The sequence below is a fragment of the Lutjanus erythropterus genome, chromosome 6, assembly GCF_056507025.1.
Source record: "Lutjanus erythropterus isolate fLutEry1 chromosome 6, fLutEry1.hap2, whole genome shotgun sequence".
NCBI lineage: Eukaryota > Metazoa > Chordata > Actinopteri > Lutjaniformes > Lutjanidae > Lutjanus > Lutjanus erythropterus.
The window spans coordinates 4,416,198-4,438,142 of NC_139322.1; the positions used below are offsets into that span (position 1 = coordinate 4,416,198).

At 39.5% G+C, this 21,945-nt stretch overlaps 2 protein-coding genes across 2 annotated transcripts; one reads left to right on the forward strand and one right to left on the reverse strand.

Annotated features, from left to right (window-relative positions):
* The first annotated feature begins 3,148 nt into the window (after window positions 1–3,148).
* Window positions 3,149–6,138, forward strand: LOC146324699 (tubulin alpha-1B chain-like). The gene is made up of 4 exons (XM_084720312.1): window positions 3,149–3,304; window positions 4,465–4,687; window positions 4,775–4,923; window positions 5,031–6,138. Exons 1-4 carry the CDS (start codon window positions 3,302–3,304, stop codon window positions 6,009–6,011), a joined length of 1,356 nt encoding a protein of 451 aa, XP_084576438.1. The 5' UTR covers window positions 3,149–3,301; the 3' UTR covers window positions 6,012–6,138.
* A 734-nt stretch (window positions 6,139–6,872) lies between these two features.
* On the reverse strand, window positions 6,873–20,757 carry pmelb (premelanosome protein b). Its single transcript, XM_084720313.1, has 12 exons — window positions 20,577–20,757; window positions 17,372–17,467; window positions 17,015–17,161; window positions 16,427–16,555; window positions 15,043–15,204; window positions 13,418–13,750; window positions 12,833–13,063; window positions 10,071–10,208; window positions 9,880–9,982; window positions 9,574–9,779; window positions 9,373–9,463; window positions 6,873–7,315 (listed from the first exon to the last, which is right to left on the reverse strand). Exons 1-12 carry the CDS (start codon window positions 20,632–20,634, stop codon window positions 7,153–7,155), a joined length of 1,857 nt encoding a protein of 618 aa, XP_084576439.1. The 5' UTR covers window positions 20,635–20,757; the 3' UTR covers window positions 6,873–7,152.
* Window positions 20,758–21,945: the final 1,188 nt, after the last annotated feature.

Below are 21,945 nucleotides of genomic sequence, written 5' to 3' on the forward strand. Positions count from 1 at the left end.
TGGCTGATAATGTGCTATTTCCTTTTCCTGTACACGTGCTTTCACCTCTTTCTGGTCTCCTTTCTCTTTCTCTAGTTTTCTTACATGTTCATCTGCCATTATACTTACATGGTACAGGATTCGCTGATCAGTTGTCACACATATATATAAATAAGTGGCTTATTAATAGATCTAGATCAACCACTTCATGTGAGAGAAGTCAGATGAAATGATTGGATGGGCTTATTACAGGCTTGCAACAGCCACACATACCAGATCATTTTTTCTTTTTTTTCCAGAGCATTTGATTCATTGATTGCCATCAGAATATAAAGATAATTTGAACAAATGCAACAAAATGCTTCTAAGATTCATTCCCTACCATAGCTTTAACTGATTATGTATGTCCATATCTGTGTGTCCATGTATTCTGCTGTATTTTGACCTCACACAGTGGGCAGCAGCTGAAAAAAAATGACTCAAAGTCTGAGTAATGCTTTTATTTATCATTTTATCTGCTTGAAAAAGAAGCAACAATTATAGAAACATGAGTCACTGTGTTTCATTATAGCTGATGTGCACTGTAAAATTTGTTTTCACTTAAAAACTAAATTTGAAAGGACAAATGAAGGTAGTTAAAAACAAAAAAACTCTTCATTGAATTCAGTTGTACTTGAGAAAACAAGTTCAATAAGCTCAAAATATTAAGTTGAACCAACAACTCTTCCATCACACTGTCAAAGTAAACAACAAAAAAGGTTTTGGAAAGTCAGTTCTTCATTTCAAACAAAGAACTTACAGCTGTGAAAATGCTCCCAGTCAATTTAGGGACTGAATTCAATACTAATTTATTGAGTTGACTGAACTCTGTTTAGTGCTTTCATTCAACTCTTCATCTTAAGTCAAAAGACTTCAAGTTATGAGTTACAAAAAGTTAAAGTTAAATTTATCTGAATAAATAAAAATTGTATATTTATTTTAGGTAAAGCAGAAAATACTGGTTGATTCCACTAAATTCATGTATGTTTTCTTTATTTGCAAAACCAAAACATTTAAGTGAGGCTACAAACCACGTGGACATCCAGAACAATATTCTTGCGAGGTCTTGTCCCACCCTTTCAGTTTCTCACTCGATCTCAGCTCGTTTATGAAAGTAAATAAGAATATCATGACCTTCTACTTTCATCTGATTACACCTGTATTAAAACAGTCCACACAGGGACATATCTGCGGTGACAGATGGAAAATATGCTTTGTAATGTTGTTGGGTATCATATTCTCTCCTCGCAGGATGCACTGCGGTCAGTTTCATGCCACGAAGGACCACTCCCATCTCTCCAGCATTCCCATCCTCTCCCTCTCCTCTTTTCTTGGTGTGCAGCTGCTCAGACCCTCCCTGTCTCACAGCTGCTGTGGAGGGGGGTAGGAGGAGGAGGAGGAGGAGGAGGAGGAAGGAGGGGAGTGTAGAATGTTCTCTCAAGAAATCCTGGCTGAGAGCCATGGCTGCTTCCTGTCCTTCTCTTTCATCCCCTGCAGTTCATCTTGAGTACAGCAACCACAAAAAGCTGCCTGTAAATTAAACATCACTCTCCTGCTGAATAAATGATGAGATCTCCTGCACTGAGGTGACTGTTCTGACAAAAAGTTTGGGGTTCATACCGCAGAGAGGATTTTTGACCAGGCTTGCAGTAAAGTTGAAAAATACTGATTAAGTTAGAAGCACTATAGCATGTAAGCCTCTTTTCAAATGGTTGTCATTCCCTGCAGGATTCAACACAGCGTTAAGAGCAGGGATTTAATGTTGTAACTGCAGGAGCTGCAGAGGGAAGAAGAAGGGCTGGTGCACAGGCTTTAGCACAAACATTATGTCCCATAAAATGCAATGCAGACAATTTCAGTTCCTCAAATAAGACAGAAGCAGAGGAAACCTCGGAGCAGCAGAGGCTGAACAGCAGAGACAGACATGCAGCCACGTGATCGGCCCACTGAATGACATCATTGCAGAGAATCTGGGACAAAGAGGGAGGAGGAGAGCTGGCATGCCGGGCGGGCGGATACCATGGCAGGCCTCAGCAGCAATATGGACACCCGGCTGAAATCAGCTCGAGTGAGATGGAAGCATCTTGTGCAGCGGAAGCATTCAGCCATTTTGCATCATTTATTATGCATCAGGTGCATCGAGCTCCTGCAAAAGAAAAAAAACAGATTTACTGTAGAGAATTCGCTCATATATACCCCAGGACATGGCTATTAGCCTGCATGCAGGGCAGCATTATAGCTTATTGATTTTGCAGCTTGCCACACCTAGAGAACAGATGCATGCAGTCTTTTCTCATTCCTCTGCATGCATAATAAATTTGCTTTGTTTGAACTAGCCCTTTATGACCTCAAATTTCTGCCCACAAACATCTGAAAAAATATATTGCAATTACACTCAAAGATAAAAATGAATAAATAAAAAGAATATGCAAATTATTACATAATTTCAAGTATGTTTTATTGAGCCAAAGAAAATAATACATACAGTGGGTGCAACTAAAGATTATTTGATTATTTTCTTGATTGACAGATTAGCTGTTTGGTCCATAAAATGTCAGGAAATGGTGAAATGATGTGTAAAACTCAAATATATTCAGTTTACAGTCATAGAGGTGCAAAGAAACCAGAAAATATTCACATCTGAGAAGCTGAAATCAGCTGATTTTTTTTCTTTTCTTGTCATTTTTTGTAGTTAAAAAAAAACTCAAAATGATTAATCAATTATCAATATAGTTGCAGATTACTTAAGTAGTTGATCAATAAACGGTTGATTAATTGTCGCAGCTGCACTGTATTGTTGTGTGAATGCTCATTTTCATTTAAATTAAAGAATTAAAATGATACTGATGCATATTCATCGATATAAAGCAGTAGATCTGGTTTAAAATAAATAAAGAAATGAGAAAAGATCGATCTGAATCTAAGATAATAAAATCTCTACCATCCAGTTATATTTATCTTATTGCAAAGCACTTTAAGAGAAGGTTTAACGTGAACAATTCCGTTCAAATCTGAATACAAATGACAGAAAATGAGTCTGTGGTTTGAACAGCATTAACAAATGATGGTACTGTGGTAGTAAAGTCTTTTTTTTCCCTTCTTCCGTGCACAGAAGCAAATCCCTGCCCTGCGTGTATAAATCTGGTAGCACCGCCCTCCCATTCAGCAGTTGTTGCATCGACCCCGTTGGGTACAACACGCGACGCAAAGACACCGTTTTTAAAAAGCCTTTTTCTTCACATTTTCTCGTCCTCCTCTTCCTCTTTGAACCTCAAACGAAAACATGGTAAGTCAATCTCCCTTATCTGTATCTCTGGGTCGTTTTTGTCTTATTTTTCTGAGATATAAATGAAGGTGAAGCAGCAGCAGGAGCAGCAGCAGCAGCCGGTGTCTCAGCTCCAACGCGACGTCGTGAAGGGTTTTTTTCATCTCTGGAGAATCTCTAGAATTTAATTCCCGGACACGTTTTGATATTTTGTTGCTTTAAAATCACCGTGAGGCTGCTTGTGGTTATATTTAGGGATGGAAATGAGCAGTGTGATGTTGCTGTTGATGCACAGATTTGGTCTGCAGCAGGGGCACGATGTGATTGTCATTGTGTGCGGATGAGAACAATGCACCGACTGGCTTTATTCAGGCTTCAGTCACAGACAACCAGGAGCATAAATCTCCTTTTCTTTTATAAGAAAGCTGCATTATTTTTCCTCATATTTCATATTTTATCAAATTTATTGTGTCAATATGCTTAAATCAGACATCTTGCAAATGCCCTACCCTGTTTCCAGGCAGGGAGGGGCAGATTGGGTGGGGATGGATGGAGACATTAGATTGCAGCTATCATGTTTAATTAATAGGATCCAGAAGCATATATATTTTTAATTTCAGCCATGATTATTGCAACACAGTACTACTTTTTTAAAAAACATGACATTAAATTTAGAGCCTTAATTTAAATAATCAGCCATCTCTCAGTTCATGTAACCCAAGCTGATAATGTAGTTTGGGTTATATCCAGATTTTTATAGTTTTGATCAAAGGGATGAATTAATTTTTTATGTGTCAGCTGTGATTGTGCATCCTCAAGGCACGGGAGCAAGTGGAATATTCCAGAGTGATGGTGTGCACGCGCATGAATTTGCATTTGTGCTGCTTGTGCTTGCAAAAGAGGGGAGGGTGCGGGATTGAAAAGACAAGAGGACAAAAAAGAAAGGAGGAAAGACGAGAGCAGTGTCCTGCCTCGGCGGGGGCTGCTGTCAGGCATTTCTGTCCCCTGCCGATTGTGGTGCAGGGAGGTGCCTCCTGCTGCACCGCCTGCTCATCTCAGATAGGGGGAGCAACTCAGTGTTCCCTGTTTGAAGATGCATTTATGTTCCGATTATTGCGCTAGTCTGAACACAGGTAAATAACCCTCCTGTTTTTTTTTTGTTTTTTTTTCTTTCCCCACAGCGTGAGTGTATCTCCATCCACGTTGGTCAGGCTGGTGTCCAGATTGGCAATGCCTGCTGGGAGCTTTACTGCCTGGAACATGGGATCCAGCCGGACGGACAGATGCCCAGTGACAAGACTCTTGGAGGAGGAGATGATTCCTTCAACACCTTCTTCAGTGAGACTGGAGCTGGAAAGCACGTCCCCAGAGCTGTGTTTGTGGACCTGGAGCCCACTGTCATCGGTAAACTCTCAATAAATCTAGATGACATTGTCGACTTTTGATTTCATTAAGTCAGACACTCATTTATGATTGAATCTGTCTCCTCAGATGAGGTGCGCACTGGGACCTACCGCCAGCTGTTCCACCCTGAGCAGCTGATCACCGGTAAGGAGGATGCTGCCAACAACTACGCCCGTGGACACTACACCATCGGCAAAGAGATCATCGACCTGGTGCTGGACAGGATCCGCAAACTGGTGGGTAAATTCAGAGAAGGTTAATTGCAAATGTTGCTCCAGAATATCAAATGAAATGATGTGACTGTGTCTCATATGTAACCATTGTCCCTCCTCTCTGTCCTCAGGCTGACCAGTGCACTGGCCTTCAGGGCTTCCTGGTTTTCCACAGCTTCGGAGGTGGCACCGGCTCTGGTTTCACCTCCCTGCTGATGGAACGTCTCTCTGTCGACTACGGCAAGAAATCCAAGCTGGAGTTCTCCATCTACCCAGCTCCCCAGGTGTCCACCGCTGTGGTGGAGCCCTACAACTCCATCCTGACCACCCACACCACCCTGGAGCACTCTGACTGTGCCTTCATGGTGGATAACGAGGCCATCTACGATATCTGCCGTAGGAACCTCGATATCGAGCGTCCTACTTACACCAACCTGAACAGGTTGATCAGTCAGATCGTGTCCTCCATCACTGCTTCCCTTCGTTTCGATGGTGCCCTCAATGTTGATCTGACAGAGTTCCAGACCAACTTGGTGCCGTATCCCCGTATCCACTTCCCTCTGGCCACCTATGCCCCTGTCATCTCTGCTGAGAAAGCTTACCACGAGCAGCTCTCAGTGGCTGAGATCACAAACGCCTGCTTTGAGCCAGCCAATCAGATGGTGAAATGCGACCCTCGCCACGGCAAATACATGGCTTGCTGCCTGCTTTTCCGTGGTGATGTGGTGCCCAAAGATGTGAATGCTGCCATCGCCACCATCAAAACCAAGCGCACCATCCAGTTTGTGGACTGGTGTCCCACTGGTTTCAAGGTTGGCATCAACTACCAGCCTCCCACTGTAGTTCCTGGTGGAGACCTGGCCAAGGTCCAGAGGGCTGTGTGCATGCTGAGCAACACCACTGCTATCGCAGAGGCCTGGGCTCGACTTGACCACAAGTTTGATCTGATGTACGCTAAGCGTGCCTTTGTTCACTGGTATGTGGGTGAGGGTATGGAGGAGGGAGAGTTCTCTGAGGCCAGAGAGGACATGGCAGCTCTGGAGAAGGATTATGAGGAGGTCGGAGTCGACTCCATTGAGGGTGAGGGAGAGGAGGAAGGAGAGGAATATTAAACAGAACATAAAGGCATTAGTTCAACAGGAAATAATTGATTGCAATGTGTTCTTGAATGCATTCCAAACAGAATTGTCTATCAATTACCAGTTTGGCTCTGTTCTAAATAAAATTCCTGTGATGTGACTTTGTTTCTGTGTCTGTCATTAATTGAACCAACATAAAGGCTATGTTGAGTACAAAGTCCTGCAAAATGTTGAGACTTAACCCACCAACCATTTTAATTTCCCTATAAAGTTATTCAGCACATATACAGTGTATATGGTCACTCCTTATACTAGAATGATTTAAATATGTTGAATCTGACTGCATAAATGTTCTTTATGGTTGTATATGTCATAATAAAGTTGATGTGTAACTTTTATTTTAAGGGTAATTAAAGTTAGCATGTTGATGCTATGGGTGCTCAACTGAAATTCCAAGCTGTTATTTAATTTAGGGTCTCTGATTTATGCAGGAATCCCAATTAATATAGGGTTTATAATATCAATATAAATATATATGTAAAATAGAATTAATAAATATATAGGAAACGTGATTTATATAGTTGTAATTTACAAAAACAAAATACTTGCTAATCCCTCAACTGAATTCTGAAGGGATATGTTGTAATATAAACTTTCTGTGCATTATATTTTAGAATTATTTGGAACAAACTGTGAATATCAAAAGTCTGTGATAACCACAGAGGATTTTATATTTATCCCAACTCCTAAGGGCGCAGGAGGAGTGTGTTTTGGTCGTTGTTGTTTCATAGCACATGGATCCAGTCCAATATCAGATTATTTTGGGATTAGGTGTGTAGCTGCTTAATTGGTTCGAAAAGTGTGATGAATCACAGTAGAACGGGACAACACAGCTGTTTTGAGCAACATTTATTGGAAAAAACATTCAAATTCAGTATTGCCCAAATTAAAGCACACGCTTTTAAAACCAAACTTGCTTCACGCAGGTACAAAAGATCAGAGTATGTCTACAGTCAGGAAATTGTTTGATTGAAAACCCAAATATCACACACTCACGATGAATTTGTCATTTAGAAAATACGTAAAAAAGTATAAAAAGACCTCCCAGGTGGCTCTAATTTGCAAATCATAAGTGGTTTGGTTTTGTATTTGGTTGTGTACGGATGGTGACGGTTCACACCGGCCTGTCCTGCAGCAGAGGACAGTTGTCCACAGCTCCACGTCTGTTCAGAAGACTCCAGAACATCGAGGCTCCGGAACAGCTGTGAGGTCGGCCGGGCTGCGGGCCTGCAGACACGATCATGTCTTCCTTCAGAGGACGGTAGGACTTAAAGCGCCTGTTGAGGAAAACACAAAATCCAGACAGATTGTTTAAATTACATGTGCTTTACAGATATTTTCCACAAAGTGTCACGAAAAGACCAAAACCTTTTCTCTCAGTGCATCTACCTGAAGTTTTCAACCTTGAGCCTCATTCCTAGAGAAGATGGAAATCTTAAAATACATGCCAAATATTTTTTTTAACCTGAATTATTTGATTTTTTTTAAGCTTGTAGCTGCACATTATCACCCTTTTATGTTGATGTGGTGAACATTACCAAAAAACTGTCTATTTAGACATCAAGCAGACATGGAGCGACCATACAATTGTGGCCGTCTGATGAATGCAAGTCCTATATCCAAGCTCCTTTTAGCTCTGTTTTTGGTCTCCACCATCTCCTGAGGGAAATATCAGTCTCATTAGCTGCTAAACGCTACATGTTCACCAGTTAGTTTGCTAAAATTTGGGTCTTTTTTGCTGAAAATAGCTGCCTGTTGCGGCCAAAAACACCACTGTGAGAGTATTTAACGGGAACCAACAGTAAAGTCACAGTGAAACTAAAACAATGACCTGAAAGATGTTACAAAGCTCTGTAGAGCTGAGGACAGCTGCAGAGTAGTGTTATAATTTTCTGTCAGTTTGTTGATCAGTTGATTAAAAAAGTTATTTCCTTAAACAGCTGGGTAGATTTTAGCAAACATTACTTAGTAAAAAGTGTTTCTTTTAGGGACTATTTTCAGCTGTGGATTAATACGTGTTTTGAGCTCTAGTGAGCATTCAGCAACAAGAGGGTGTGCTTGGCAATGACTCAAAATAAACTACAATGTATGTGTTTTTATAGGAAACCTGTTTTAGATGTATAATGTTACAATGTGGGATGTTCCTATTAAACGTTGCCAAAGTTTCAGAAAATCCCTGTGAGCAGAAAGTTCAGGTTCTTTATTGGTCATCTCCTCCAGGTGCAGCAGGTCCAGGAAGTAAAGGGACACATCGGTCCCACCACTTAGTTTGAGTATTCATACAGAAGTGATTTACATGAGCTCTGACCTGGTTTTCCCTCTGATGTCCTCCAGCTGCTCTGCCTGAACTGATTCATGATGGACAGATAGCTTTACTTGCTGCTAAAGTAACCGCTTACTAGTGGTAAATGTAGCTGCCCTTAGCTAGTTAGCTCAGCTGGCCATGTAGCCAGCCATCATATTAGCTACTCTGCCTTGACTGGGAGCTCAGAGCGCCAAAGCTCCCGGTGGACCAAAGCACTTGTGCTAGAATTGTAAACACAGACACTCCCCCAGTGCTCCGAGCTATTACCTCGTCAGCTAATAGGACAGCTAACAGCATGGTCAGCTGAGCTAATGGCAGCTACAGTTAGCAGTAGTTAGCAGCTAAAGTAACTGCTAAAAACAAGCAAAGCTATCTGTCCATCAGGAAACTCTGTAAAAGACAGAGTTGAGGCAGAGCAGCCGGAGGACATCAGAGGAAAAAGCAAAAAATATTTTTCTATAAAATATAATCCAGTTTCACCAAACAGTGTATAAAGTTAATACTGTGTTTTTGTACAGCAATCAGTGAGGCTGCAACTGGAGAACTGGGTTATAACTTTGTGTGGTTTCATCAATATGAGCGCCGTGTGCAGGTAGTCACTGGATCAATTGTTACTGAAAGGATTTATTACAATTTGGCCTTACAGCATTTAATGACATCTTTATGACGAGTCCAAACTTTATTTGAGGTGAAGGAAAATATTCACAACCCATTATGACAGCCAATTTCAAAACCAACCACATATGACAGTGTGATGTAATGTTAATCATAAAACACAACAGTTTCTTTACCTCTGATAATGCTGAGTTGTCATCTCTCATCTCAAATAATGTCAACGTGGTAAGTAAAATGACATAACTGACCAACTGTCCGTGTAACAACAGTCATAAACATTCATAAAGACTCCTTCATCATCATGACATGTATCATTAAATGTCATGATGGTGTAATGACAGGCTTATGCACACTCCTTTAAATAAAATAAAAATATTACCAAAAATGATATCCACAGGGAAAATCAGCACTTACTTGTAAGAATATGCCACTATTGCGACTGCTAGAACGAGCACCAGGAAACCCATCACCATGGCGATGGTACCCGGAGAGGACAGACCTGAGCCTGAAACAAAGACCACATTGTGAGTGAGCAGAACACAGCAGACATGCTCTCTACTGTCAACCCAAACAATCATAATGTGTGGACCGTTGCACGGTGGTCATGCTGCGTACCCATCTCGACGTTGACTTTGGCGCTGGTGGCGGCTAAGCTGACATCATTGGCCACTGACACATTGATGCAGTAGACACCAGAGTCATTGAAGAAGTGACGCAGCACCAGCTGGCACTCCTTGGAGGGCTCCACCATGTTGCACGCCGTGTGAATTGGCCTCAAGCACTCTGCATCCAGAATCACACTGCACACCTCTTTTGGAAGGCTGGAGACAGAAGATGCTCCAGTGAGTCAAAATAAACAGTAAGACACTTTTAAAGGAAACAAAAATTTAAAATTATTTGATAAAGTGTAGGAGCATTCACCTTCCCTGGCAGGTAACGGTGATATCCAGCACATTTTTGTCCTTTTCAGGCATTGCCATCACAGCATTGTCCATTTGTACTATCTCGACTTTCTCAATGCCCTCTGAAAGCACAGATATCAGGATGGGACGGTCACTGACAGCCACCTCACTGGTTTTCATGTTACATTTTGACAATTAAAGGTAACTCACCAAACACTTCAATGCCAGTGCAGAAGGAGCCATAACGATAAATGACACAGTCATCATCAGAGGGTTTATCATCGGCATCCCTCTTAGCAACTACGACCGCTGTGGCCTGGCCTGTCAGTGTCACTGTTCGCTTTTTACCTGAAGAGAATAAACAGCAGCAGAGAGTTCGTACACTGATAAATAAAATAAGGTGGTTATACTTCATTTTACAGTACACCAATAAGACACGACAGGCTGTATTTTGCATCAGTTTAGACAATAATTGGGATAATATGCTCTTCCTTAAACAGTAGTTATACCCATGTTAGATGGTATGCTAATAACACGTCATTTATTAGGTAGTATTAGATCCTTTATTACACCTTGATTGGACATATTAGGGAATTTGGGACACATTCCAACAAAACCATACTGTAAATTTAAGCATATTTTTTTCCAACTGTTAGACCTTCATTAGACTTAGAGGCTAATTTGGGACACATTGCAACAGAACTGTACTGTAAACTAAAAGGTCCAAGTGAACCCCTTAATTCGGGAAAATATTTTGTTTAACGGAAAAACTTAAGTTTGAAACTTAAGGTGTTTTATGCCCTTGAAGTGGGGGCCACCAGGGGGTGCCGGGGGAGCCTGAGCAAATTGGTGATAAGATGTGGAAAAATGCTAAATAAATAAATAAATAAAACATAATTTTGATCATTATGAAGTGTATTGCTATAAATTAGCATTTATAATGTTTATACCCTTGATTCTTAAACTGTGGTATGTGTACCACTGGTGGTATGTAAGCTCCCTCTAGTGGTATGTGAAGGAATATCAGATCATTTTTTTGGCTGTTGCCTTTATTTTTAACAATGACAGCTGAAGATATGACAGGAAAGGGGGTAGAGAGAGAGGGGATGACACATAGCAAATGGACCGCAGGCGAGAGTCGAAGCAGCGGTCGCTGCAGAGGACTGATAGCCTCAGTACGTGGGGCGCACGCTCTTCCAGCTGAGCTATAGGGGTTGCCCCAGAATTTTTTTTTTTTATGAAATAAATTAATTTAAAAACATGTAAACTATGCAAATACTGTAAGATTTCTAATTGCATTAAATAAAGTATCAGATCACTGAAATGTTTCAATATCAGTCCATAGTCACGATCATACATGTAGCGTTCATGTATGTCATCCATGTGGAACAAGCTAAACTGTGTTGGCTAGCTAGTGAGCGCAAGTAAAATGAGGAGAATGAAAATGCTTCACAAACACTACAATTGTGCCTCCAAACAGGAACTATTCCGGAGAGAAGTGCACATTAGGGGGACAATATTTCAGGCAGCCATGTTGAAAATGAAATGGGCGACAGTGAACAGAGTACTAGTGCTCATGGCTTCTTAAAAAATGGCAGTGATGCGTCCATTAAACCTGCTAGCACCAAACAGCGCAAAACAGTAAGGTGGCACTTGGAGAGCTCAGTATTTTCTGAGGTGCTACATGATGTAAAAAGTTTGAGAACACTGCTCTATACTATCTAAAATGTATTAATAACAGTAAATAAATATATGAATGAGGCCCAAGCCATGAGCTAATGCTGTGTGGGGGGTTTAACATTGAAAAGTTCTAACCGAACACCAGCGCTCTAGTGCGACATCTGGTGGCAGTGAATGTCGTATATATCGGACCTTTAAAAATGTAGGTTTGCAAAAATAACATTATTAGGTTTTTACTGAATTAATCTCTAATTCATGTTGGTAAGGAAGCAATCAAATTCTATATCTCAGAGGCAAATATTGTACTTTTTACTTGTTTACTCGTGTTCTTTTATTAGTGAGGGATATTCTCTTACTTCTTGAGCTAAATGATCTCTTTAAACCCTCTTGGACCAGCTGGAAAATGCATCATCACAAAACTGAAAACAGGCTGTTTTTCTGACACCATGAAACTTTTTAGAGATTTGTGGTTCTCACAGGGCAGCAACACAACAAACACATGATGTGTTTCTGTAGATTAAACTACCTGACAGTATGTAAAGCAGATAAAATAAGCTCCACTTTAATATACAGCAGTAAAATGGAACATACACATTAATCCAAAAACATCAGACTGACAGGGACCATTTTACTGCAATATTACCACTTTTATTCTTCATATGAAAGTAAATTTTGCAGATTATACTGACATACTTTGAGTAAAGGCTTGAATGCAGGACTTTTACTTGTATTGGAGTATTTTTACTGTGTGATATTTGTACTTTTACTCAAGTAAAGGATCTGAATACTTCTTCTGCCACTGGTGCTCACAGGTAAAAACAGTTCACACTCAGCAAGTCGGTAACATCAGGGACAATGTGCATTCATGCATAATGTCTCCTATAAATAATGCAGCCAGACGCTTCTCTTTATTCTGTTTTACCTGTAATGTGGAGCAGCTTTTTGGTTTGGTGTGTTTTGTAGATCCATAAATAAATCACATGCAATAAGAAAATTTGATCTGACCACTCTCAGCTAGCATGCAAATCAGAATTCAAACGATATCGTACATCAGAGCGTTTGTTCTGAAGTTAACTCGCTCTGCTTGCTTCATACAATGACAGTGTGTCTTTATATATTTATTTGCATCACATTTACATTTGAGGAAATCGGCTGATGTTCATATCTGGGTCATCTGGCAGTCGGTTGCGGTTGTTGCACACAGTATTACCTCTGCTGGGGATTGAACAGGTAATCCTCTGGTAAAATTAAACTCTAACTGTGTACAAACAACAATACAAAAAACGCTTTACCTGCTGCAGGCCTGGTCTGAGCCTCGTTGTCAGCTGGCAGGTCCTGGTTGACGGGTGAAGGAGTCTTGGCCACTGTGGGTGCCTCCTGGACAGGCTGGTGAGTGGAGGCAGTGGAGGCCTCGTCCTCAGTGTTGTCCTCCTCTGTGTCTGAAGGAACCACGTTGACATTCACACCAGCAGCCTTGGTGGAAACCAGTATGGGGACAGCAGATGCCAGTGCTGGAGCTTTGACTACACACAGGGAAGATTGTAGAGTTACGTCTGTGTGTATCTAGAGCTGAGGTCGGGAGAGAATACTGCAAAACATTTTTAGCTTTTAGTTGGACATTTTAGCAAAAACACTTGTTTGCTTTTTTGCTTGAGGTAGATGAGAAGATCGATACCAGTCAGCTAGACAGCTGCCAGTTAGCTTAGCTTAGCATAAAGACTGGAAACAGGTGGAAACAGCTAGCCTGGATCTGTCCAAAGATAACAAAATGTGCCTACCATAAGATGACCAGATTTCTGAAATAAAAACTGAAAAGTTTTCCAGTTCAGTAGGTAACTGGACCTTTAAATGTTGGTACTACAGCGTCACTTTGTTACCTGTGGTGCCCTGATCAATCGGTGGACCGGGGGCCTTGGTCGGGGTCTCGCTCGGTGGGTCGCAGGCCTTGTCTGGGATGACGGCCTGGATGACCACCTGAGGTTTGAACGATCCGGAGGTGATGTAGGTGTGAGTGACAGTCAGCTCTCTGGATATGAGGGCCCCGCTCTCGTCGCCAAAGTCCCAGTTGAAGGTGATGTCCGCGTTGCTCAGGTACTCGCTGGGGTCGTGGAGGGTGATGGTGAAGGCGATCGCTCTGTTCTGGATGAAGCGCATGTCTCCGGCCACAATGTCGTTCACTTGGTCGAGGGAGACGGCGAAGGGGATTTGATCTGAGGAGGACACCAAATAATGAAGTCAGCAAATAAACAGGCAGCAGCTGGAGTTTATAGCTTATAGAACAATATTCAGAATCAGAAAATTTTTATTGATCCCTGGAGCGAATCTGAATTACATTTCAGTTTCTCCAACCAACACAGAAATAGATAAATATAGAGAATTATAACATAAATATACCAACATGATACCTTAACTATAAAGGTGAAAATAGTTCTATAAATAAGTGTTAAAATGCAGGAGTATTATAAATAAGAGGATTCATTTGTACAGTGTACAGTTTAAGTGCAATATTAGTAATAGTAGTAATTCTTATTACTGCACAAGTGTATTACTCAGTGGTGTTATTGCACAGATTGTTGTACTGTTAGGTCAATATTGCATGGTAGAATAAATAGATTATAATTAGCAATTAATAATACTAATAATTTTCCCCATCCCTTTTATTTCAGCCTTCCCTTGTGGGATTTAAAATATACAGGATTTTAAAAAGAGATCCAAATAGTTGATTAGTGCCTAATAATTCAGAACAATATTGTTTTATTTAGTGCATTATTTCTACTTCACTGCTTTGCATTTCTCAAATTATGTGATTTTTTTCATTTGTACTTCAAAATGTAGAATAAGGGTGTCCTGCTAATATTCTCTTCTGTCTTATTTTTAATTGTAAGTTTAAGTTTTTTTTTCAGGCTGCTTTTGTAACATCTGTCCAGTGACTATAGATGAAAAATAGTCTTTTGGCTAACCGTGGCATCTTTACAGTAACGTTTAGAAATATGCACTGTCCCTGGTATAACAAACCGATAAATAAATAAATCAGTTATAAATCTTAGTCTTAGTCTTAGTCTTATCATATCAATCAAACTAGTAGCAAAGTCCTGTATTCTGAATGATATCTGAAAGCAGTGAAATTAAATGTTTCAAATAAAGTTTGAAGCATTTTTTTCTGCAACTAAGACATTTAAAACTGCAATAATTGAACTGGAAACAATAAAGTTGTGAAGACAATCTTGGCTCTGTCAAGAGCCAGTGTTTGGTTTGTCCACTCTGGGCTACTGTAGAAACATGGCTGCCTCCATAGAAGAGGACCTGCACCCTCTTTAAATATAAACGGATCATTTTAAGGCACCAAAGACATACATATGAATGTTTGAGATGTCAGAAGGGGAGGTTGATGCAGGTTTTCTCTGACTCAGGGTCAAAAGAAAACATTAATGCTGAGGATTATCTTGTTTTTTTTAAAAACAGAAGATGCCTGCCCTGTCCCCTCTGCAAAATCTTTTTTTACCAGTAATGGAGAACTGGGTGGAGGCGTATCCCAGAGGAATGAACTTCTCTTTGCTCCTGTAGTGGTAGATAACGATGTCCATGGTGTAGGAGCCCAGCGGGATGTCATCTGTCCCGATGGTCAGGGAGGAGGAGGGACCGTCTGCCACCTGCCAGTACTGACCTGCCAAATGAGCATCCAGAGCTGCTGAGTGCACATGTAATACACTTTTCTGTCTCTTCACTACAAATATCTGTACATTATTTTTAATTTAAACAGGGCTTGTGTGCGCTATTAATCCACAGTCAGCGTATTAGTTACAGTAGATGGAGGTCTACATGCCTCCAGTTTGGAGAAGCACCTAAAAGAGGCCCACCTAAAAACAAAATCAGTATTGGGTTAAGTTTACGCTATATTTGGTATATTTTCACTACTTTATGTTGGCATCAGACAGCTTTTTCTGATGGGAAACCAACAGAAAATAAGCCAAATATTGGTAACTCCATTGGCAAAATTACTCATTTTACCCTGCAGAACACAGGAGGTTCTGTTCTACAGTTGCCTTAATCAGGAAGTTTGTTTGTGTTACTGTGTGAGTTTGTTGTTTTAACAGGTTAGATTGTATTTAAAGAAGTCACAAAATAATACAAACAAACTTTCAGATCAGGGCAGCAGTAGACTAGCAGCTCTGCTGTGTTCTGCAAGGTAAAATTACTGTTTTTGTTAAGGGAGTCTGGTTACTTCGCAGAGAGTGATATTTGTCTTACATAGCGACAGTTTCCTGTCAGAAAAGGCTGACAAATGGTAAAAAGTAAATCAGTGAAAATATTCTAAATATCGGTGGCTAAAACACTGTCCACAGCAGCTTCCTACACTGACACACGTGCTGCTTCTCCAAAAATGGGAAGTGCCGTCCACCATGTACTGTAGGTAATCCACTACAATTGGATGAGTACCTCATATAACCCCGCTTCAAAAAATCCAAACTATTCCTTTAATTAATCCAACGATATCATGTTAAGTTATGCAACTTTTTGTACGATGCATTCAGGGTCGGGGCCTGCCTGCCTGAAAAGATGATGTATATGAGAACACTTTTAAAATGATGGATAAAAACTAACCATCTTACATGGTAATCATGTGAAGTTCATTGTGGATAATATCATTGAAGCCTTGTGTCTAAAGTCATGCCAGATCTGACCCCCAAAACTGAGAGTCATGGACTGTTTGCTTTGAGGATTTTTTTTCACATGTAGGGTAAATGAAGTGACATAATCTGATCACAAGATAAGACCCATACATAATCCATCCTGGGTGAGACTTCAGGTCAGGGCATGTGCCATAACAAACTTTGTGACCCTCAGAAAAGACGGGGCATTTAACACGAGACGACGGCGCCACTCACCCCAGGTCTTCCAGACAAACACATAGTTCGGCTTCTTGTCCTTCTTAACTGGTGACCCATCGGGGAAGACAGCCTCCCAGTCTGTGTTCTGAGTCGGGTATACTGGCTCAGACTCGTGGTACTTTGTTCCTGCAGGGGGAGAAAGAGCGCTGAGACTAGAGTCTACAGCCAGGCTAGCAGCTGTCTGAGGCTATACTTACCTGCAGTGAGGTGCAGCAGTTTATGTTTATTTTTACCATGTACACCATCTCAGTTTAGCACGTTAGCATGGTGATATTAGCTGATTAGCACTAAATATAAAGTACAGCTGAGGCATTGGTTTTGCAGGTGCTTTGGGATAACACTTTACAATAAGGGCACAAATCATAAACTTAAAGGTGGAGTCAGTGGAATTGTCCAAGTTGTTCACCAAGACTTGAGATTTAAGTGAGTTTTACTTTGTACCTATTGGTCGAGTTTAACTAAAGTGTGTTTTACAGAGTTAACGAGACAATCAAAGCTCGTCTTGGTTCAGTAAAAGATTGAAACTTGGATTCAGAAGGTGATCTGTTGTATTTCAGCATTGTGTTTGTGTTTGTGGTGTGTTACCATTGACTATGCAGTCTTCAGCCCAAACAACGTCTCCATCAGGCTGCACCTTCTGGTTGTGTGGGAACTCCAGGTCGATGGTGAAGGTAACTTTGGCTCCAGTCAGAGTCGGTGAATCATTCCCGACATTGAAAGTCACTCTTCCACCTGCACAAAAAAGAAGAAGAAGAAAACAGGAAAACACATTGACAAGTATTAAGTAATTTAAAAGACTCACAACAACCCAACAGACTTTTGCTGCAATTCAAAACCACCTCTGTCACTGTCTAACAAAAATGCCCCTAAAATACTTTCAAAAGACGTATAAAGAAAAGAAATATGAGAGTTTGAAAATCATAATCTGTGAATATGACGTACCTTTCCAGGAGTCTTTGTATCGTGGGTCTCCATCTTTCCAGATCGGGTACATCTTAGTGTTCCATGATGGGTAGCGGGTGAAACGGTTTTTGGGCTCTAAAATATCAAACATACATATTATACATATAAAGGAATATATATTTGTATTTTTTTTCTTTAAGGACATCCCTGTTTTTTGCTTTAACTAGAACCAAACTATATTTTTCTTTCTAAGAAACTTGCTTGAAAAACATTAGAAAAATACTTAAAACACACTTAAAACAGTGTTGCATGAATCTTTGAGCATAATTTGTCAGTTTAAATGCTCCTAAAAACCTTTCAGTGACTGAAAACCAAACTTTATTTTGGAACTGATAAATGATTCATATATTTTACATATTTATCCATATTTTTGTCATGGATGTGACTGAAGGTTCTCACCAAAGGTCAAATGAGAGTGTTTTACTGCAGATGTAATTCTTTCGTCCCTCCAATCCGTCTCATGTGATGCTCAGCTGAGCGTGTGCATGATTTTATCACAGATTAACGAAGTCACAGGGCTGAATTTGGATTAAACATAACGGCAGACAACAAAGCTAATTATCAGCTGGATCAGACTTTTGAATGTGATTATGAGTCCAGCCTTTGTTAATGCAGACTAATCACTCTCCTTTTTTTTTCACTCGTTGTTTAACTTCATGATGCGTCACATCTGACACGACTGACCCTGATGCCGAATGGTGAAAGGTGGACTGATCGCTGTAAGATTTTGCAGAACGAACTGGCAAAATGACTCATTGTGAATGTCTTCAAATGCATTTCTCTGTTCCTTAGATGTTGTTTTCATAATTGCATTTCCTAGAATACTAAATTCTTGTGAATTTATCCTTTAATTTAAGAGTAAAAGGATTAAGATAAATTGTCGGCGTCTCGCTTTACAAAGGTCACATTCTGTGTCGTTTGCGTTCATGCATGGTTGACCAAAGAGGTCGTGGGAGAAAACGTGACCTAGACTCAGATCTTATGCACGTATAAAACTGGATTTACTTCCACACTGTAACAGAAGAAAATTAGGCCTGTTAAAGGGTAATTCTGTTGTTTTTTAACTTGGGGCCTTTTTTTTTTTTTTTTTTTTACATATTTTGGGGTGTAAATGACTTATAGGAGGAAAAAAAGTTTGGGATTTTGTCCAGTAGATCGCCTCAGTTGGCAGACACAAAACAAAATTCAGTGGCTGCAGCGTAATCCTTGAATGCGTCCACTAAAAGTGCCTGTTTTAGCAACTGACAGACTCATATAATGCACTCTACAAAGCCACCAGGCTCCTTTGATAAAGCAGTAATTTTACCTCGCAGTTTGCAGATCCAAACAAACCGTTTAAAACACTAAAAGGACACCACCTCGTGTCCTGTAAGGTAAGATGAGTGTTTGCGTCACAGGACTCTCGAGGCCTTGAGCAGAACGAGGCTTTGGTTCCCCGTCAGAAAGAGCGATCTGCAAAGGTTTCATTTTTTAGGTAACAAAAACAAGCACTTTTAGTGGATTAAGTTGCAGCCATTGCAGCTTGTTTTGCCGCTGCTGGCTGAGGACATCTACTGGATCAACTGCAAAACTGAACCCGTTAGTCATTTAAACCCAAAAATGAAGGGCAGAGGTTTAACAATACTGAAATAATCCCTTAAACCACTTAATTTTCTTTCCTCACATGGAAGTAAATACAGTTTTCTAATAAAATACAGAAAATGTTTTGGTCTAATAGGACTCAGGTTTAAAAATACCATAATTATCCTTTAAATCAGAGTTCATTTGAAGAAAATCAATTTTGTCTCATTGAGCAATTTCTGACCTTTAAAGGCCTTATATCACAGTGTCCCAGTTTGGTGAATATTACATTAAAATAAACTAATTTATGAAGCTTTCAGAAGGTTTTGTTATACTGCAGTGGGACAATTATGACAAAGAAACTTCATTTTAAAGACTCCTCATCATTATGATGCACTCTATTCTGCATGCCGTCTGTTTATTTGTTTTGTCTGCATATTCTCTTATGCTGTTTTATATTTATACTTCACTATATTTGTTTGACAGCTTCAGTTATGAGGTATTTTATACTACAGATGAAAATTTTACATACAAAACATATGATCATGATAAAATTTGAAGCACAAGGATTTTACATATCAAACTATCTGACAGTTTGCATAAAGATCAACTACAATTGTAAAATACCACATACACATTCATGCATCAGTATTAATGATCCAGCAACATAGTGTATAACTGTCCTATATACATATGTGACATTTTGATTAAAGGACATTTACTTGTAAAGGAGTACTTTATATTGCAGTATTGATACTTTTACGTAACTCTGATTATTGATGTTTTATATCTTCAAGTTTGTAAAACTCTCAGTCTTGTCTGAATGCTGTAAATGACCTCTGTGGGAAACCAACCACTCACTCTGACTCTGAAATACTGTTAGCATTAATGAAGATACAAGATGCAGAACGGTGAGTTGGTGTGAGTTGCAGACTTTTGGAGATATCAGCCGTAGAGATGTCTGACACTCAACATTGAAAAGTTCAACAGCAATGCCTCTTTACAGAAGTCAAGCCATGGTTACTCAAGATAATGTCTTGTCCATATGTAGATGCTGCTCCCTGCTGCACACGGTTGACAGGTGTCGTTTGGTAGAAAGAAAGTAGTTCCAATGTGAAACTGCTCACAACAAGGTCTGAGGATTATCTTGAGTAACTGGGTCATGATTTTTTGAAAGAGATGCTGCTGTTGAGCTCAAATGCAGGCAGACATCTGCACGTCCGATATCTCCAAAACTCGACGATTTAAAACAAAACTATCTGGATGGATAAATAGCACCGGATCCTCCAGACGACCCTCCAACCAGCACCTGCAAGATACAAAGCAGGGACAAACAGCAACACCTACAGTGCTCAGGTGGAGAGGTTGTCAAAAATCTATATTTTGGTGGGTGAACTGTCCCTTCAAGTTTGTAAAACTCTCAGTTTCAGTGTCAAAATCTCATCTAAATTCTGTGATTCACTCCTCTGATTGACTCTGGCTCAGAAATACTTTGTTAGCATTAATTAAAGTAGATGATGTCTGAAGCTGCAGCCTCTTCAGTCCTTTCAGACCCACTCTCTTGAGTTACTGTGCGATCCTCTCTACCTGAAATTCACTTTAAAAATTGACCCTCTGTACTCACTTGCCACAGTGTGTGAAGCTACAGCCAGCAGCACCAACAGCACAGCAGACGTCCGCATTGTCAGTGCCCCTCTTCTTTACGAAATATCCCTTTAGTAGCAGCAGACGACAGAAAACAGGCTTTATAAACTCTCTGAAGTTTGACCTCATGGGGTAGAAGAAACGCCTCCCTGCGCTCAGACCCTCCTCCGGTCAGATTTAGGGGCTCCTGGACCGACTGTGATTTGTGTATTTACAGTGAAAGCACGTCTCAGGGATTATAGACGCATGTACAGTGGAGACAGAAACACATAATCACATCAGAAATGCAGAATTCACATGTGCTTCTTTTGTAGGGCAATAGATTGGATCACGAGACACGCTCGAGTACAAAAAAAAACAACTTTCAAATAAGAACCACAATAAAATATTATAATTTTATGCTGGTTTATACCTCTACTACACAACATGCAGAAAAATACTGCACGTTTATATTCACAGTGGTAGTTATTTTTAAATTAAATACAATATCCCTCCATTCAAGACTAGAAATAAACAGTAAATAAGCCTAGAGAATTATAAGAATAGAAATAAGAAGAATATGTATTCTACTACAATATATAAAAGAGAAAATGTAACAGTAGAAATAGTAATAATAACAAATATATATAATAAAAAATGTGCGAAGTTGCATGTGACTGACTTACAATATATAAAAGCAATACAAAAATATAAAACTGAAAATAAAAAATGAATAGGAATGTGATAATGGATCTAAGAATTATGTACAGAAATGTACAAAAATGTGTATCAAGCCATAATCATGTATATAATCTGTACTCTGACTGAAGTAACATGTTGAATACTTTTACTACTTAGACTGAAATGAAGAGTAAGATATGTCTTAACTGCTGAATATATACTGCATGAATATATATGTGTAAATAGATGTTGTATGGATATTTTATGATTATAAAAAAAAAAACTTGTGAAATTATTCTCCTGCTGTTCACTTTTTATATGTATATCCCTGCATATACTGTACATATACATACTGTATAAACATTATTTATTTATTTATTTACACTGTGCAACTGTCCTGTGAAATGCTCCTGTTTGTATCCTGTGCAATTATCCAATTTACAGGGAAATATATATATATGTACTGTATATATATATATATATATATATATATATATATATATATATATATATATATATATATATATATATATATATATATATATATATATATATATATACACATATATATATTAGTATAATGCTACAACATGTGTGTTTAATACTTTTCTTTTGTACCTCTCTTGAGCTGCTGTAAAAAGTTTATTTCCCCAATGTAATGTGTAAATTTAAGGGAAACAATAATTAAA

What these genes read in the sequence shown, in the direction of transcription:
- LOC146324699 (XM_084720312.1), top strand. An exon ending in CCTGGAGCCCACTGTCATCG is followed by an intron (nt 4,688 to 4,774) that starts GTAAACTCTCAA and finishes CTGTCTCCTCAG; the next exon opens with ATGAGGTGCGCACTGGGACC. An exon ending in TGGACAGGATCCGCAAACTG is followed by an intron (nt 4,924 to 5,030) that starts GTGGGTAAATTC and finishes CTCTGTCCTCAG; the next exon opens with GCTGACCAGTGCACTGGCCT.
- pmelb (XM_084720313.1), bottom strand. Translation starts at nt 20,634, where the DNA reads ATGCGGACGTCTGCTGTGCTGTTGGTGCTGCTGGCTGTAGCTTCACAC. An exon ending in AGCTTCACACACTGTGGCAA is followed by an intron (nt 17,468 to 20,576) that starts GTGAGTACAGAG and finishes TTGATATTTTAG; the next exon opens with AGCCCAAAAACCGTTTCACC. An exon ending in CACTGGCATTGAAGTGTTTG is followed by an intron (nt 9,983 to 10,070) that starts GTGAGTTACCTT and finishes CTGTGCTTTCAG; the next exon opens with AGGGCATTGAGAAAGTCGAG.